This window comes from Myotis nattereri (assembly GCF_964212035.1).
Source record: "Myotis nattereri genome assembly, chromosome: 9".
Taxonomy (NCBI): Eukaryota; Metazoa; Chordata; class Mammalia; order Chiroptera; family Vespertilionidae; genus Myotis; species Myotis nattereri.
In genome coordinates this window covers 72,061,409-72,076,946 of record NC_138084.1, presented here as the reverse complement: position 1 = coordinate 72,076,946, position 15,538 = coordinate 72,061,409, and the positions used below count along the sequence as shown (strand labels likewise).

Genomic DNA, 15,538 nt, shown 5'->3' with positions numbered 1-15,538 from the left:
GATGGTCTTAGGCGACCCCTGTGAAAGGGTTGTTCGACCCCCAAAGGGGTCGCGACCCACAGGTTGAGAACCACTGACTTAGATGACTTTTAAGGGCGTTATGATGAGTGAAAAAGGTCAATCTCTAGAAGTCGCACACCATATGATTCCATATCTATAACATTCTTGAAATGACAAAATTAGAGACATGGAATACAGATTAGTGGTTTCCAGGGATTGAGATTATGGTTCGCAATCCTCAGCTGTGACTGAGGAAGATGAGGAGATGGGTATGCACAAGGTGAGGGTGGGGGGTGAGGTAGGCATAAGACCTTTGTAGTAATCGTAACTTGATTGTGGTGGTAGTTACAGGAATCTATCTACACATGTGATAAAACGACAGAACTATATGTACAAATAACAAATTCCTGGTTTTGATTTTGGTCAATAATTTATAAAGTTATAACCACTGAAGAAACTGAGTGAAGGATACATGTGATCACTCTATACTATCTTTATAAGTTCCTGTATCTGCAATGTTTCAAAATAAAAATTGAAAGAAAAATACAATAAAATATAAATTCAGTTCAGAAACTATTTTGATATCCCAGTTTTGTTCTAATTTAAAATACTTAGAAAATGCAAAGAAAACATTGTTTTTTGGTATCCATATGTGGTTCCTCAGTTTTTAAAAACGAAGTTGAATGTAAAACAAAACAGCTGAAAGGAACCCAAACCTGAAACTTTCAAAAGGATAAAAACTGTATTTCTTGCGTAGTGGCACAAATCTTGAGAATATTAATTTTAAAAAGCCCATACAGCCCTGGCCTGTGTGGCTCAGTTGGTTGGAGCATCACCCCATGTGCCAAAAGGTTGTGGGTTCAATTCCCAGTCAGGGCACATACCTAAGTTGCTGGTTTGATCCCTGTCAGGGCGTGTAGGGGAGCCTATAGATGCTCGTCTCTCATATTGATGCTTCTCTCTCTCTCTCTCCCTTCCTCTCTAAAAAACAAATAAATAAAATCTCATATGTAGCTATTCACTTGTATAAAGTTGCTAAAAGTTAAAGTCTTTCATGTATATCCTAATGACAAATCTAAAAAAGCTGAAAATTTTATTTCTTATATTTGGTTTGAGTAAAGGTCCTAAATCAGTGATGGCGAACCTTTTGAGCTTGGCATGTCAGCATTTTGAAAAACCCTAACTTAAATCTGGTGCCGTGTCACATATAGAAATTTTTTGATATTTGAAACCATAGTAAAACAAAGACTTATATTTTTGATATTTATTTTATATATTTAAATGCCATTTAACAAAGAAAAATCAACCAAAAAAATAAGTTCGCATGTCATCTGACACGCGTGTCATAGGTTCACCATCACTGTCCTAAATGGCTCAGCAGTTACTAGTGACTTCTATTGAGGCTCTCTGAGGGTTTGGCTTGCCCATCTGCCAAGTGGACACACCAATCACACTGTACTATTGTAATGCTTAATTGATATCATGAATATTAAATATTGTCAAGTGGTATGCAAATAAAAATCATGTATTATTAAAATCAGTAATAGCATGTACTTACCCAGTAACATTATTTTAATTCTGGGAAAAATATCTGTAAGGCATTTTTCCCCTCCAAACATTCTGCAAATTCAATATCATATTTCATTAATTTTGACACTTTTTCCCACATTTAACATATCTAAAATTGATAGGTATCTTAAAATCACTTTTGCTCAGGGAGCAGTCATCATATTTGTAACTATGTGTACATGCCTCCAAGTGTGAAGAATGGGTATCAGCATCTTAAAGAAAACACTGGAGATAGATAATAATGGATACTCATTTAAGAAATGATACATCATTGCCAAACCGGTTTGGCTCAGTGGATAGAGCGTCAGCCTGTGGACTGAAGGGTCCCAGGTTCGATTCCGGTCAAGGGCATGTACCTTGGTTGTGGGCACATCCCCAGTAGGTGTGCAGGAGGCAGCTGGTCGATGTTTCTCTCTGATCGATGTTTCTAACTCTCTATCCCTCTCCCTTCCTCTCTGTACAAAATCAATAAAAATATATTTTAAAAAAAAAGAAATGATACATCATTAATGTTCATAACAGAGAACGGTATGTGGTAAAATATGGACATCAAGAAAGTGAATTAGAAGAGTTAAAGACTCTGAATGTGAAGAAGTTTTAAGAGCATCTCAACTAATTTTGCTTATATATTTTTTTATATATGTACTAGGGGGATACATAATTTTTTTAGAAAAGGACTTTGATTTCATTGGTCCCCCCAGTGATATTAGTTTGGTCACTGATGTTTTAATAAAGAGCATGATTTCTGGCCTATTCTATTCCATATTTGTTATAGAGTGCTAACTACATTGCCAGGTATCAAATTAGGCACTAGAGATAGTATCTTATATAATAAAGAGGTAATATGCAAATTAATCCTCACACCATCACAAGATGGCTGTGCCCACAGCAGAGGCAGGGTTCCTGTAACACAAGATGACTGTGCCCACAGCGGAGGTGGGGTTCCCATAATGAGCCAGAACAAGCGATCAGCAGGGATCTGAGGCTGTGTAGCGCCGGGCCGGTCAGGGGGTGGGGGGGAGGGAGGGACTTCAGGCCACGCCCCCTGCCCGGTGGGGCTTGACAGGGGACTTCAAAGCATCCCCCGACCCCAGTCCGGATCAGAGGACCTCAGGCCGCACCCCCTGCCCAGCGGGGCTTGATGGGGACCTCAGGCCGCGCCCTTTGCCCCGGCGCCATGCCAGGGGACCTGAGGCTGTGCCCCCTGCACAGGGCTGGGCTGGGGCACCTCAGGCCGCACCCCCCACCTGGCAGGGCTTGATGGGAGACCTCAGGCCACATCCCCCACCCCGGCGCCAGGCCAGGGGACCTCAGGCTGTGCTCCCAGCCCAGCGGGGCTTGACGGGGGACCTCAAGGTGCACCCCCCACCCTGGCCCAGGAGACCTAAGGCCGCACCCCCACCTGGCAGGGCTTGATGGGGGACCTCAGGCTGTGCCCCCCCACTTGGCAGGGTTTGACGGGAGACCTCAGGCTGTGCCCCCCGCCTGGCGGGGCTTGACAGGGAACCTCAAGGCATGTCCCCCACCCTGGCCCAGGCCAGGGGACCTGAGGCTGCACCCCCACCGACATGCACCGGGGGACCTGAGGCTGTGCCCCTCATCTGGTGGGGCTTAACGGGGATGGGGCCGGCTGGGTCTGCATCTCGCCTAATGGGGGTGGGGCTGGCCAGGTCTGGGTCTCATGCGATTTTTAGGCAGATGTGGGTGGGCGGGGACTTGACTCTGGGTCCCGCGGCAGGCCCCAGACTCTGACAGGAGGAAGATTTTCATATACATTTTACTAATTTTCTTTCATATCTGACACTTCTATTATAGAAAAAGGGCAAATAGCAATACTAAAATATTTCCTCTAATTAATTCCCTTTTAATGTGCACGAATTTCGTGCACCAGGCTACGAGTGGAGAATAAAGTCAGATTTGATCCCTGGTTTCTTGGTATTTAGTATCTAGTGAAAAAGACTGACAAATTATAAATTATTATAAATACTGTGAAGAAACACCTGAGAAAAGGAAATAAAAATGAACACTGTGAGGGGAAGTATTCAATTTCATATAAAAATGGTAACAGTGAACACTTACATAGTGTTACTATGTGTCAGGCTCTGTAGTCCATACTTTATATACTCTTTAATCTTCTAAACCACTATTGTCCCCATTTTATACACAGGGAAAAGGAAGCTTTGAGAATTTAACTAAATTGCCCAAGATGATGTAGCACATAAATAGGGAGCTGGCTTGAAAACTCACAGTCTGATCCCAGGTCCTTGTTTTCATCCACTACAACATTAGGGAGAGAGAGTCTGTCTGAGAAAAGTGTCATTTAAGTTGACACCTGAATGATGAGAAGGTAAGGGGCTGCTGAACAAAATGTGTATAAAGCCCTAAAGTGGGAAAGGGTCCCAAGAAAACAAGGCGCTTACAAGCATCAAATCCTGTCTTACAGCAAGGTGTAGGGGACAGGATTATAAAGGGGAAGGGGATAAGGTGAGGCTGGGGGTCTGCAGACGTCAGCTTTTGTAACTAGTCATCAAGGGGGCGAGATGATTTGATGAGATCATGTTTTGGCTCTTGGTGGGTCCATCTGACCCTGCTTATCGGTTCTGCTTGCTGGATTCACAGCTGAGTAACCTCCCTAATCACCTCACACAGCCCTTGAAAAGGAAACTTTAAGAAAAACTTACCCTCCTATCCTCCTATATAATAAAAGGGTAATATGCAAATAAGCTGACCAGCACAACGACCGGTCGTTATGACGTGCACTGACCTCCAGGGGGCAGATGCTCAATGCAGGAGCTGCCCCCTGGTGGTCAATGCGATCAGTCAGAAGCGGGGCTGACATCCCCCGAGGGCTCCTGGACTGTGAAAGGGCGCTGGGATCTCCCCCTGCCCTTTCCCCTCCTCCCCCCAATTCCCCCAGTAAACAAATGTCCTTCCCTGGACCTCTAGTTCACATATAAAAAACTTAACCCCCTATTCACATAAGTATATGTCCTAAGATTTAAAATGATTATTTCTCAGATTAATGCAGGTGCCCTATCTATTAGATTATAAGTCACCCCTATCACTTTCATCACTGGGATATAGTTAACAAGAGCTAGGAGATAGGTGAGATAGGACTCCAGAAGGCCAGTGCTACCTCATGCAGGATCCCATAAGCCACAAGAACCTGAAATTTTATTCTAAGTGCAACTGGAATCACAGAAGATTTTGAAATGAACAGTGACAGAACCTGATTTATATTTTTAAATATCGTTCTGGCTGATGTTTGAAGAATGAATTTTAAGAAGGTAAGAGAAATCGAGTCCAAGTCACTCATTTATTCAACAAATTTAAAAAGTTTACGGAGTAGCTAATATGGTGGCAAGCTCTATCCAAGGTACTGCAAATGCAGCAAAAACAATACAAAGTCCTGCACTCTGGAATAAACTTTAGAGTGGTACACACACACCTCTCTTTACGTTACATCAACAATTTCTTCCACTCTACTGGACATTTTCCGTAAGTGTACACATGTTAGTACCTTCCATCTTTAAATAAACATCAAACAAAACTATATCCTTTGACCTTTTATTCCCCTCTAGCTATCATCCCATTTGTTACACCCTAATTGAGAAAAACTTCTTTAATGAACAATCTATAGTGCCCTGGCTGGTTTGGCTCAATGGATAGAGCATCGGCCTATGGATTGAAGGGTCCTGGGTTCGATTCCGTCCAAGGGCACAGGTACGGGGGTTCGGATTCTGTCCCCAGTAGGGGGTGTGCAGGAGGCAGCCTATCAATGATTCTCTCTCATCACTGATGTTTCTACCTCTCTCCCTCCCTCACCCTTCCTCTCTGAAATCAATAAAAACAAAAAACAGTCTCTAGTTCTTCACCTCCAGGTAGCAGAGACCACTATAATCAAGGTCCTCTCTTTCACTGCACTAAAACAAGTATTAGTAAGTAGAATGCCTTATACTTTACATATCTTTATATTTTTTCTTACAGGAGCATTTTTGTACATGCCTTATCTTATCTGCTTTGCCAGACTGTAAACTCTGCAAGATGGTAAGCAGACCTTAAATATCACACATTGCCACGGACTTTTATCGTAAACTCATATATCAAGAGAGGAATTCATTTTACAGCTCTTTGCACACTTGTGTATGTGTGTGTTCAAAAGCCCACTTATCTGCAAAGTATTGAAGGGGGCTCATGATACCACGAAAAGCTAATGGAAACAGGCATCGATGCAAACAGAACACAACCCGCGTGAAAGAGTACGATTGTGTTCATTCCTATCGCTGGCCTTTTATTGGCGTTTCTTGGCAACCGGAGGAAGAAGAGCATCTGAATCCCACCGTGTGTGTAGCACGGAACCAACCAGAGTCAGGCATTGGCATTCATCTGCAGAGATCACCTTTCCCCTGGACCCGTCCCCGGGAGGGGCTTCGGTCACCAGGGCGGTCCTAGGAGTCACCGACAGTCTACCTGGAACAACTGTGGGAGCAGAGACATCAGCAAAAATAACGGAGCAGAGACAGCAGCTCGGAAGGGCTGCTGCAGTTATTTAACTCGGCTCCGCGGCTTTTAGAGCAAGGACCTGTGACGCGTGGACCCACCGGTGCCTCAGCGAGGGAATCCTGTTTTCTCCCCCGGGGTTTGGTCCAGGCTTGGCAATCGCAGAGCAGCCCGAGTCACTTGATGGTGAGAACAAAGGGTCAACAGCGGCCCAGCGGCTCGGGCTCGCGGGCAGCCTCGGCCCCACTGGGCTCCTGGGGGCAGAAGAGTCCTAGGTGAGCGGAGGGGTCCAACCAAGGGGGTGGGGGCTGGGGGAGGAAGGCGAGTCCAACCGGCACCAGGCAGTCCCTTCCCAGACGCGGGAACCTCTCCCGAACGCGAAGGAGCGGTAGAGGCAGCCGTGGCCAGGGGGATCCTCTCTCCTGTGGGCCCCGGGGGTCTCCTGGAATAAGACGCCATCACCCCACTCGGTCCGACCCCAGAGATCACCCACCTGCAACCGCGGCATCCGAAGTCTCCACCCCGGTCTCCCTGCCTCCGGAGGGCTGACTGCGATTGGCTTGCGCCGCTGTCCCGTTAGCTCTTTCCCGAGTGTGAGTGGCATCACTCGCCGGCTCCTGGCCTTGGTCCCGCCTTCCGCTCGCGCCGAAGCCCCGCCCCGTGACGTCACACGCTGCCGCAGAGCGCAGGGGCGGGTCTCTGTCTCCGCCCCGCCGCGGCGCTGGGGGCGGGGCAGTGAGGGGTCAAGGTGGGAGCGTGCGCGAGGACCTGCGCGACGCGACGCCCCGCCCCTTCCGCACGGACGCCGGGAAGAGGGGCTGGAGCCCGGTCAGCGTCCGTGCCGCCAGGCCCGAGGTGGCGGCGAGGCTCGTTTCCAGCGTATGCTTCCCGGCTCCGCCCGGCCGGCGGTTCTGCTCGGTGCCCGCGATGGAGGGCGTGCGCTGGGCCTTCCCCTGCGGCACGTGGCTGCCGAGCCGCGCCGAGTGGCTGCTGGCGGTGCGGTCGATCCAGCCCGAGGAGAAGGAGCGCATTGGCCAGTTCGTCTTCGCCCGGGACGCCAAGGCAGCCATGGTACTGCGGGGCTTGGGGATTGTGAGCCGAGGGCGCAGCTGTTGGGGGAGGCGGGCCGGCGGACACGCGGGGCGGGTCCGGGCGCGGAGCGTGGGCGCTGCGAGTCGGAGCCTCGGCCTGGTCTCCGCGGCCTTTGTAGTCGCTTCGAAGGCCTCGCTCGCGGCCAAAAAGTGAGCCCCTCCCACGTTGCCATGGAAACGGGGACCCTGCGAAACCGCGAGAAGGTGTAGGGAAGGCCTGCGTGGGACTTGCATTTCTTTCCTCGCAATGAATGCTTTTGTATTTCTGTTTTTACCTTTTTAATTTTTTTTTGCTTGGGCGCCTGCCTGTGGAATGTCCCACCGCTCCCCGAGGGCACCCTGCACGTGAGAGGCCCCCAAAACACTGGCGGTGCGACTGCGTTTATCTTTGCGCCCCGGGGAGCCGGACGAGGCCCAGACCGGCCTCCTGCGCCCGCGAAGCGGGAGCCCCCGGAGGATGCGGCCCCGTGGCTACCTTCCTGACCACATAGCTTGGAACACAGCGTCTGAAATAGAAGTTTACTTTAGTTACGTATTTTTAAGCAACAAATGGAAAATTGGACTTCAAAATTATTTCTGTGTAGCGCAGTTTGAAGCAGCCTGTAATGGCCATCCCTCCAGAAACAGTCGTTTCTTGAAATTGCTCCTATGTTGAAACGCCTTTTCACTTGAAATCTGGCCTAATTCATTAATCTTTTGAAGGTATATGGGTGAATATTTTTATACTCTTTTTTTTTTCAGTTGTAAGACATTGTGAAATTCAAAGTATTGCAGTATCTAAAACTCGTTAGATTGAAGCAAAAAAAACCCCCACAAAAAACAACAATGAAAGCTATCTTACAAAATATTGTATACTTTGTTATACCCCTGGGTATTTATGTGTGATTATAGTAATTTCTTAAGTATTAGGTGGAGGTGGGGGAGAGGAGGAGGGGGCGTGTATGTGACAAAAGGTAGATCATGCATAGCCAATTGTTGAAAATGAGTGATGGGTATATAGCAGCGATTTTCAACCTTTTTCATGTGGCACACATAAACATCTGAAATTCTGTGGTACACCAAAAAATACAATTTTTTTTTTTTTACAATCTGACCAAAAATAGGTATCGTTTTGATTCGTTCACACCTGTGGCTGTTGTTGTGTTGGCTGTTGTCATTTTATAATTTGACAATGTAAGGGAAAAGAGGTCAGTGCCCCTGACCAGTCTGGTATTTCATGTTTTAAAAATTCTTGCATCACACCATTTGGAAGTCGCTGGTGTGTAGGATCTAGACATGCTTGCACATATGCACAGAGATGTATGTACAACAGGAGTCGTTACTCACTGGGGAGTTTTTTGTAATAGCAAGACTAGAGGCAACCTAAAATGTCCAATAATGGAGTAAGTCAATCTATTTATACTTCCTTGGTACTGTGAAACACTATGCTATAGTTAAAAGTGCACAGAACAGATGGATATGGACAGATACGGAATAATCCCCAGCACGAGTTAAAAAGATTATACACGGTAGAATACTACATAGGGTAGGATCACATATGTGTAGATAGATAGCAAAATCATATGCCCATGAACTTATATTTGGGTACTTAGAAAAAAGACTGGAAGGATGCCTACTTGTTAATATTGCTTACCTGTTGAAGGGAGAGAATTGCTAAGGAGGGACTAACTTTTTCTCCTATCTTCTTACGCATTGCTTAAATCTTAATGCAATGTATGTTTTAAAACCCTAAAAAATATTTTAGAAACCACAGAAACATACTTTGTATATTACAGGCAATGTACTTACACATACCAAATATTTATGTTTTATTTTCTTAACAGGCTGGTCGTCTGATGATAAGGAAATTAATTACAGAGAAATTGAATATCCCTTGGAATAATATTCGTTTGCAAAGAACTGCAAAAGGAAAACCAGTTCTTGCAAAAGACTCATTGAATCCTTACCCCAATTTCAACTTTAACATCTCTCATCAAGGGGACTATGCTGTACTTGCTGCTGAACCTGAGCTACAGGTTGGAATTGATATAATGAAAACTAGTTTTCCAGGTAATGTTGAATTTTTGTAGTGCAAGAGTTTGTATCTCCTTGTCTCCATTCATACCTATTGAGTAATCAGGCCAGGAGATGTAATTTACATACTTAAATTTAGGAAAAATATGCTCAATACTCAAAGGTAGTATATCTGAGACAGCATATATATAAAAAGGGTATATTACTTAGAATATTAATGAACTTCTACATAAAGAATAGATTCTCTCCTGGCCTGCGTGGCTCCGTGGTTGGGCATGGACCTTTGAACCAGGAGGTAGGTCATGGTTCCATTCCCAGTCAGGGCTTATGCAGGGGTTGCAGGAGGCAACCGATGGATGATTCTCTCTCATCATTGATGTTTCTTATCTCTCTCTCCCTCTCCCTTCCTCTCTGAAATCAATAAAAATGTATTTTTAAAAAAGAATATATTCTCCATATAATGTTCTGCCAGAGGCAAAGTGAAATGTAAAGATTTTTGAACTATACCTCAGCTTAAGAAAGACTAAATTTGAAACTATTTTAGAAGTCTTAAATGTGTAAAGTTTTTCAATAGCTCTTATCTTATTTAAATGATGTTAACTCGAACTGGGCTTGAGTTAATTTTTAGTGGCGTTCTATTAAAAACAATAATTATAAGAACTTTGTTTCACTTAAAGATATCTCAAAATTAATCAGTAAATTGTTTGGTTTGTTTAAAAGGTAATCTCAATGATAAAGTATATTGTAGTTCTTAGAAAAGTTAACATGTGTTTATGCTATATCTACAACTCTTTGTAGCACATTTATATAAGTAAAAATGAAGAGCAAGCAATTATTAAAATATTTAACTTGCTTATATTTTGCCTTAAAAATTTGTAATTGGTGGATGTAGGAACTGCTAACATTTGTTGTGAGTTGAATATGCCCAGGGAATTTTATAGAACACAGGTTCTCTTAGCTATAATTTTTATCATCATTAACATTTAGCACTTATTGTGTGCCAAGGCATTTTACTAAGTGCTTTGCATATATTCTCTGATTTAATTGTCCCAACCACCCTAAAATGGATATACTGTTATTTTTATCAAAAGATAAGTAGCAAAGAAGAAAGCTATTAATAGAAACATCTTTCTTATTTCATAGTGCAACTTCTTCATCTCCACACTACCTCAGAATCTTTGCTTATGTTTTCCTGGGTCTGGAAGATTTGTATTAACTTTATCCCCCACCCCAATTTCTGTGTAGATAACTTATTGACTGGTTACCTTTCACCTCAGTCTTTAGGAAAGCCTTTGTGAACTTTTATTTTTTTATTTTTTAAATATATTTTATTGATTTTTTACAGAGAGGAAGGGAGAGGGATAGAGAGTTAGAAACATCGATGAGAGAGAAACATCGACCAGCCGCCTCCTGCACATCTCCTACTGGGGATGTGCCTGCAACCGAGGTACGTGCCCTTGACCGGAATCGAACCTGGGACCTTTCAGTCCGCAGGCAGACGCTCCGTCCACTGAGCCAAACCGGTTTGGCGAACTTTTAATCTAAGCTAGGTTTTTTCGTTGTAGGCTCTCTTATAAAATGTATTTCCTGCATTCTGGTATTACATCTGTTCATAATTATTTATCAGGATGATTGATTGCCATTCCCCCAGTTCTAATAAGCCACATGAGAGCAGGAACTATGTTAGCTACCTCTGAGTTCGTTCACTATCACATCTCGTAGCACCCTACCTAGGTTATAATAATGCCCAATAAATATTTGTCAAATGTGCTGCTATAGTAAGGTTTCATTCAGAGTATGGCTGTGAATCTCACCTCTCACTTTTGCTGTAATTGTCTTTACCTTGAATTTTCCCACCAGCTACTTGTTCTCTGACTTGATCATAAAACCTTTCTATTACAACTCTATTGTTAACTTTGCTCAGCAAGAGGCTCTGCTAGCAATGACAGGGATTCTTGACCTGAGACCCAGGATAAGCATCAAGTCATTTTATTTTAACCTACTGAAATTATTTGCCACATTTTGTGTGAATTTTTCTCAGGAGAGGATCTGTTTTTCAGCAGTGTCATAAAATGCTTATTCTGAAAGAACCACTGCTGTAGAGGATTTGGAATGAGCCCTTAAGCCTTCATAATGTTCTTTTGTCCCTTTATGAACTTTTCCTAAAGTCAGAAATTACCAGAGAGGCCATTGCTCCTCAGAGTGCAGTCAGCTTAATTACATAGAAAGGTTGGCTCATCAGGTTGATATCTGCCTGGAAATTATGCTTTACTGTAAGACACAGATTTTATTACCAGTTGCCTTGATGGATAATGTTGGCTTTGATCAACACTAAATAAACAGATAATTACTCACTGAAACTTTTAGTAAATGATAGGATGATAACTGAGCATTATATTGAAGGTCTAGTTTCCTGATTATTATATTAATACTTTTTTTTTACCCCCAACTTTTATTATCTTATTTGACTAAGCATAGTATCCATGCCTTTTCCTATTCTTTGTCTGGTTGATTGCCAAAAAGCTATGATATATCCAGTAAATCATAAGACAAGTGATACTTTCCAGTGTCACTAGTATTGTTATCATGTCAGTAATTTCCACTAGTGATAACAGTGATGGACATTATTTCTCAGTGAGGGTGGGTAGCAGACAGTGGTTTATTTCATTGGAGAATCATTTGAATCCCACTGCTTATCAGAATAAGGAATGAAATTGAGCTAAGGGACATTCCCAAAAGTTACTAAATGATGGAGGGTAACATTTAGGACAGCCTTGAGTGCATTGTAGTTTGTACTGGACATGTTATTAGATTGTCACCTCTGGAGATGGAGTCAATCTTTGTGGGCATCATTTGTATTTGAAAGACTCATTTTCATGACTCTTATTTTGTCTGCAGGGAAACATGTAGGAACTTGTGGAGTCTTTCCTTGTCTCATTAGCTATATCTACTAGGTGCAGATCACTTCCCTCCACCTCCTCCCAGTTCTCCCATTGCTTCTGTGGCAGGGCAGGAGAAAATATAGTCTAAGATGTAAGTTCAGTTGACCCTTGAACAAACACCGGGCTCAGGAGCACTGAATTCCCATGCAGTTGAAAATCTTTGTCTAACTTTGGACTCCCCAAAGACTTAACTACAGTCTTCCCTCAATATCTGCTGGGCACTGGTTCTAGGAACCCTTGTGGATACCAGAATCTGCAGGTGCTCAATTCCCTTACATAAAATGGTATAGACAAATGCATACAGTCAACTCTGCATCTGTGGATTTCCAACCCTACTTCAAAAATACTGTCTTCCTTCCTTTTTTAAAGTTGTATGAGTTCCTTATATATTCTCAAAGTCACTAATCATCAGAGAAATGTAAATTTAAACCACAGTGAGATATTACCTCACACCTGTCAGAATGGCTGTCATCAAAAATGAACAAACAAGTGCTGGTGAGGATGTGGAGAAAAGGGAATCCTAGTACACTGCTGGTGGGAATAAAGACTGGTGCAACAATTATGGAAAACAGTATGTTTTCCATACTGTTTGACCCAGTGATCTCACTTCTAGGAATATATCCTAAGAAACCTGAAGTACCAATTGCAAAGAATGCACCCCTAAGTTCATAGCACAGTTTACAATAGCTAAGATCTGGAAACAGACCAAGTGCCCATCAGTAGATGAGTGGATAAAAAAACTGGTGCCATGGAAGACTATGCAGCAGTAAAAAAGAAGAATCTCTTGCCCTTTGAGACAGCATGGAGGGACCTGGAGAGTATCATGCTCAGTGAAATAAGTCAGTCAGAGAAAGACAAGTATCACGTGATCTCATGTGGAATCTAAGTAACAAAATAAACTGATGAACAGAGTGGATCCAGAGACTTGAAGCATGGAACAGGGTGCGGAATCTCAGAGTGAAGGTGGGAGAGGGTGGGTGGTGGGAGGTAATCAACCAAAGACCTTATATGCATATATGCATAACCAATAGGGTGCTGAAGGCCTGGGGTGGGGGAAAATACAATAAATGAATAAGTAAATAACTGTCTGTAAGCCCTGGCTGGTTTGACAGTGGATAGACAGCCCTCAGACTAAAGGGTTCCTGGTTCAATTCCAGTCAAGGGCACATACCTTGGTTGCAGGCTCGATCCCTGGTCCCAGGCAGGCGCGTTCAGGAGGCAGCCAGTCAATGTGTCTCTCTTACATCTATCTTTCTCTTTCTGTCTCCCCCCACCCCTTCCACTCTTTCTAAAAAATCAATGAAAAATATCCTTGGGTGAGGATTAACCAATATATACATATATTTGGTCTGTGGTTGGTTGAATCCATAGATGTGAAACTCTGGGATAGGGAAGACTGACTATATTGGAAAAAAATCCACATGTAAGTGGACTTTTGCAGTTGAAACCCCCATTGTTCAAGGGCCAGCAATGTTGTTATTTTATGAAATAGATTAAGACACTTGCTCAAGGCAACTTAAACAGGAGAAGATCATGGATTTGAACCCATACTACAAAACCTGTGTATTTGGGCACTACCCTCTACAAAAGGGGTCCTCAAACTTTTTAAACAGGGGGCCAGTTCACTGTCCCTCAGTCCGTTGGAGGGCCAGACTATAGTTTAAAAAAAAACTATGAACAAATTCCTATGCACACAGCGGCGGCAAAAACACCCGGCGGGCCGCATGTGGCCCGTGGGCCGTAGTTTGAGGACCCCTGCTCTACAATATATGGCCTCTCAATGCCAGGCTTTATTGATAATGTTTAAGGATTTACAATTCTGTGGAACTAGGTTAAATTTAAAGTTTTTATAGAGGAACTAATGTCTAAGAAAACTTGACTTACCATTTTTAAAACAGGTATTATAAACATGAGTGTGGTGTTAGCAAAACAATAGACAACTAGGAGAGAGAAGAGTTAGAGCCCAGTATTTATATATTATCTTTTGAATTGGGTTTTATTATTTGCCATATGAAGTTTACTTGATTAAATATACTTGTCTTTTCCTTGATAAATTCTGAATTCTGTCTCGTTCGGAAAAAAGAATAAATTGGTAAAAGATTTACTCCCAATCGTAGGTTATAGAGTCTCCTAGATTTTAGTCTAAAATTGTATTTTTTTATATTTAATTGTATTCCTGTAGAATTTGTGGGTATATGTATATAGTATATTTTAGATCCTGATGGCTAAACAGTTCTATCAACATCAGAGTTGGGTAGATAGGGAAAACATGTAAAGTGAATGGTATTCTTAAGTTCCTGATAAATGTTAGCTCTAAATTGTTGTGGTGGCTGTTACTGTTATATGTATACTAGTGGCCTGGTGCACGAAATTTGTGCACGGGAGGGGGGGGGCGTCCCTCAGCCCAGCCTGCACCTTCTCCAATCTCAGACCCTTTGGGGGATGTCGACTGCTGGTTTAGGCCTGATCCCAGGATGTCCCTGGATGTCTGGCAGGCCTGATCCCAGAATGTCCGATTGCTGGGATTGGGCCTAAACCGGCAGTTGGACATCCCTCTCACAATCCTGGACCACTGTCTCCTAACCGCTTGCCTGCGTGCCTGCCTGCTCGCCCCCTAACAGCTCCCCTGCCAGCCTGATTGATGCCTAACTACTCCCCTGCCAGCCTGATCATCCCCAACTGCCCTCCCCTGCTGGCCAGATCACCCCCAAGGCTTTTATTAGTATAGATATGACCCTTCACAGAAAATTTCACTAACCCTGCTTTACAATAAGGGCTTGACGATTGAATCATTGGGGCCAGGCACCAAGATTTCCTTTCTTTGAATAGTGGAGGGAATAATTATCTTTAAGTTGCCCTGAACATCAAATGAGGTAATGACTTAGAAAAGTATAAAAGCATCACATAAAGACAACTGTCTTTTTCATGTACTAAAACGACAATAAAGTGGTAAAATGAAAAACACTATTTTTATTCTCCCCCTTCCTTCCTTTACAGCCTTTATTTAAACTTTGAAATTTAGAAAAATTTCACTCCTCTTTTCATTTATTTACATTCAATATTATTTTGTATTAGTTTCAGGTTTTATATTAGTTACAGAATAGTGGTTAGGCCAGCCGTGGGCAAACTACGGCCCACGGGCCAGATCCAGCCCGTTTGAAATGAATAAAACTAAAAAAAAAAAAAAAGACCGTACCCTTTTATGTCATGATGTTTACTTTGAATTTATATTAGTTCACACAAACACTCCATCCATGCTTTTGTTCCGGCCCTCTGGTCCAGTTTAAGAACCCACTGTGGCCCTCGAGTCAAAAAGTTTGCCCACCCCTGGGTTAGGCAATCATATACTTTACAAAGTGTTCCCTGATATTTCCAGTACCCACCTGGCTTCATACCATCATTACAACACTATTGACTATATTC

At 43.3% G+C, this 15,538-nt stretch overlaps 2 protein-coding genes across 2 annotated transcripts in view; one reads left to right on the top strand and one right to left on the bottom strand.

The window, feature by feature from the left end:
* Nucleotides 1–6,602, bottom strand: part of KBTBD3 (kelch repeat and BTB domain containing 3) — a 22,584-nt gene extending 15,982 nt beyond the window's left edge. Inside the window, exons 1-2 of the mRNA XM_081099645.1 lie at nucleotides 6,563–6,602; nucleotides 6,171–6,323 (exon numbers count right to left, since the gene is read on the bottom strand). The gene's annotated coding sequence lies outside the window, so the exon portion shown is untranslated. The remainder of the gene's footprint in view (nucleotides 1–6,170; nucleotides 6,324–6,562) is intronic.
* Nucleotides 6,320–15,538, top strand: part of AASDHPPT (aminoadipate-semialdehyde dehydrogenase-phosphopantetheinyl transferase) — a 26,221-nt gene continuing 17,002 nt past the window's right edge. The window contains exons 1-2 of the mRNA XM_081099646.1: nucleotides 6,320–7,140; nucleotides 8,984–9,209. Of these exons, the coding sequence (XP_080955772.1) occupies nucleotides 6,997–7,140; nucleotides 8,984–9,209 (370 nt within the window). The 5' untranslated portion in view covers nucleotides 6,320–6,996. The remainder of the gene's footprint in view (nucleotides 7,141–8,983; nucleotides 9,210–15,538) is intronic.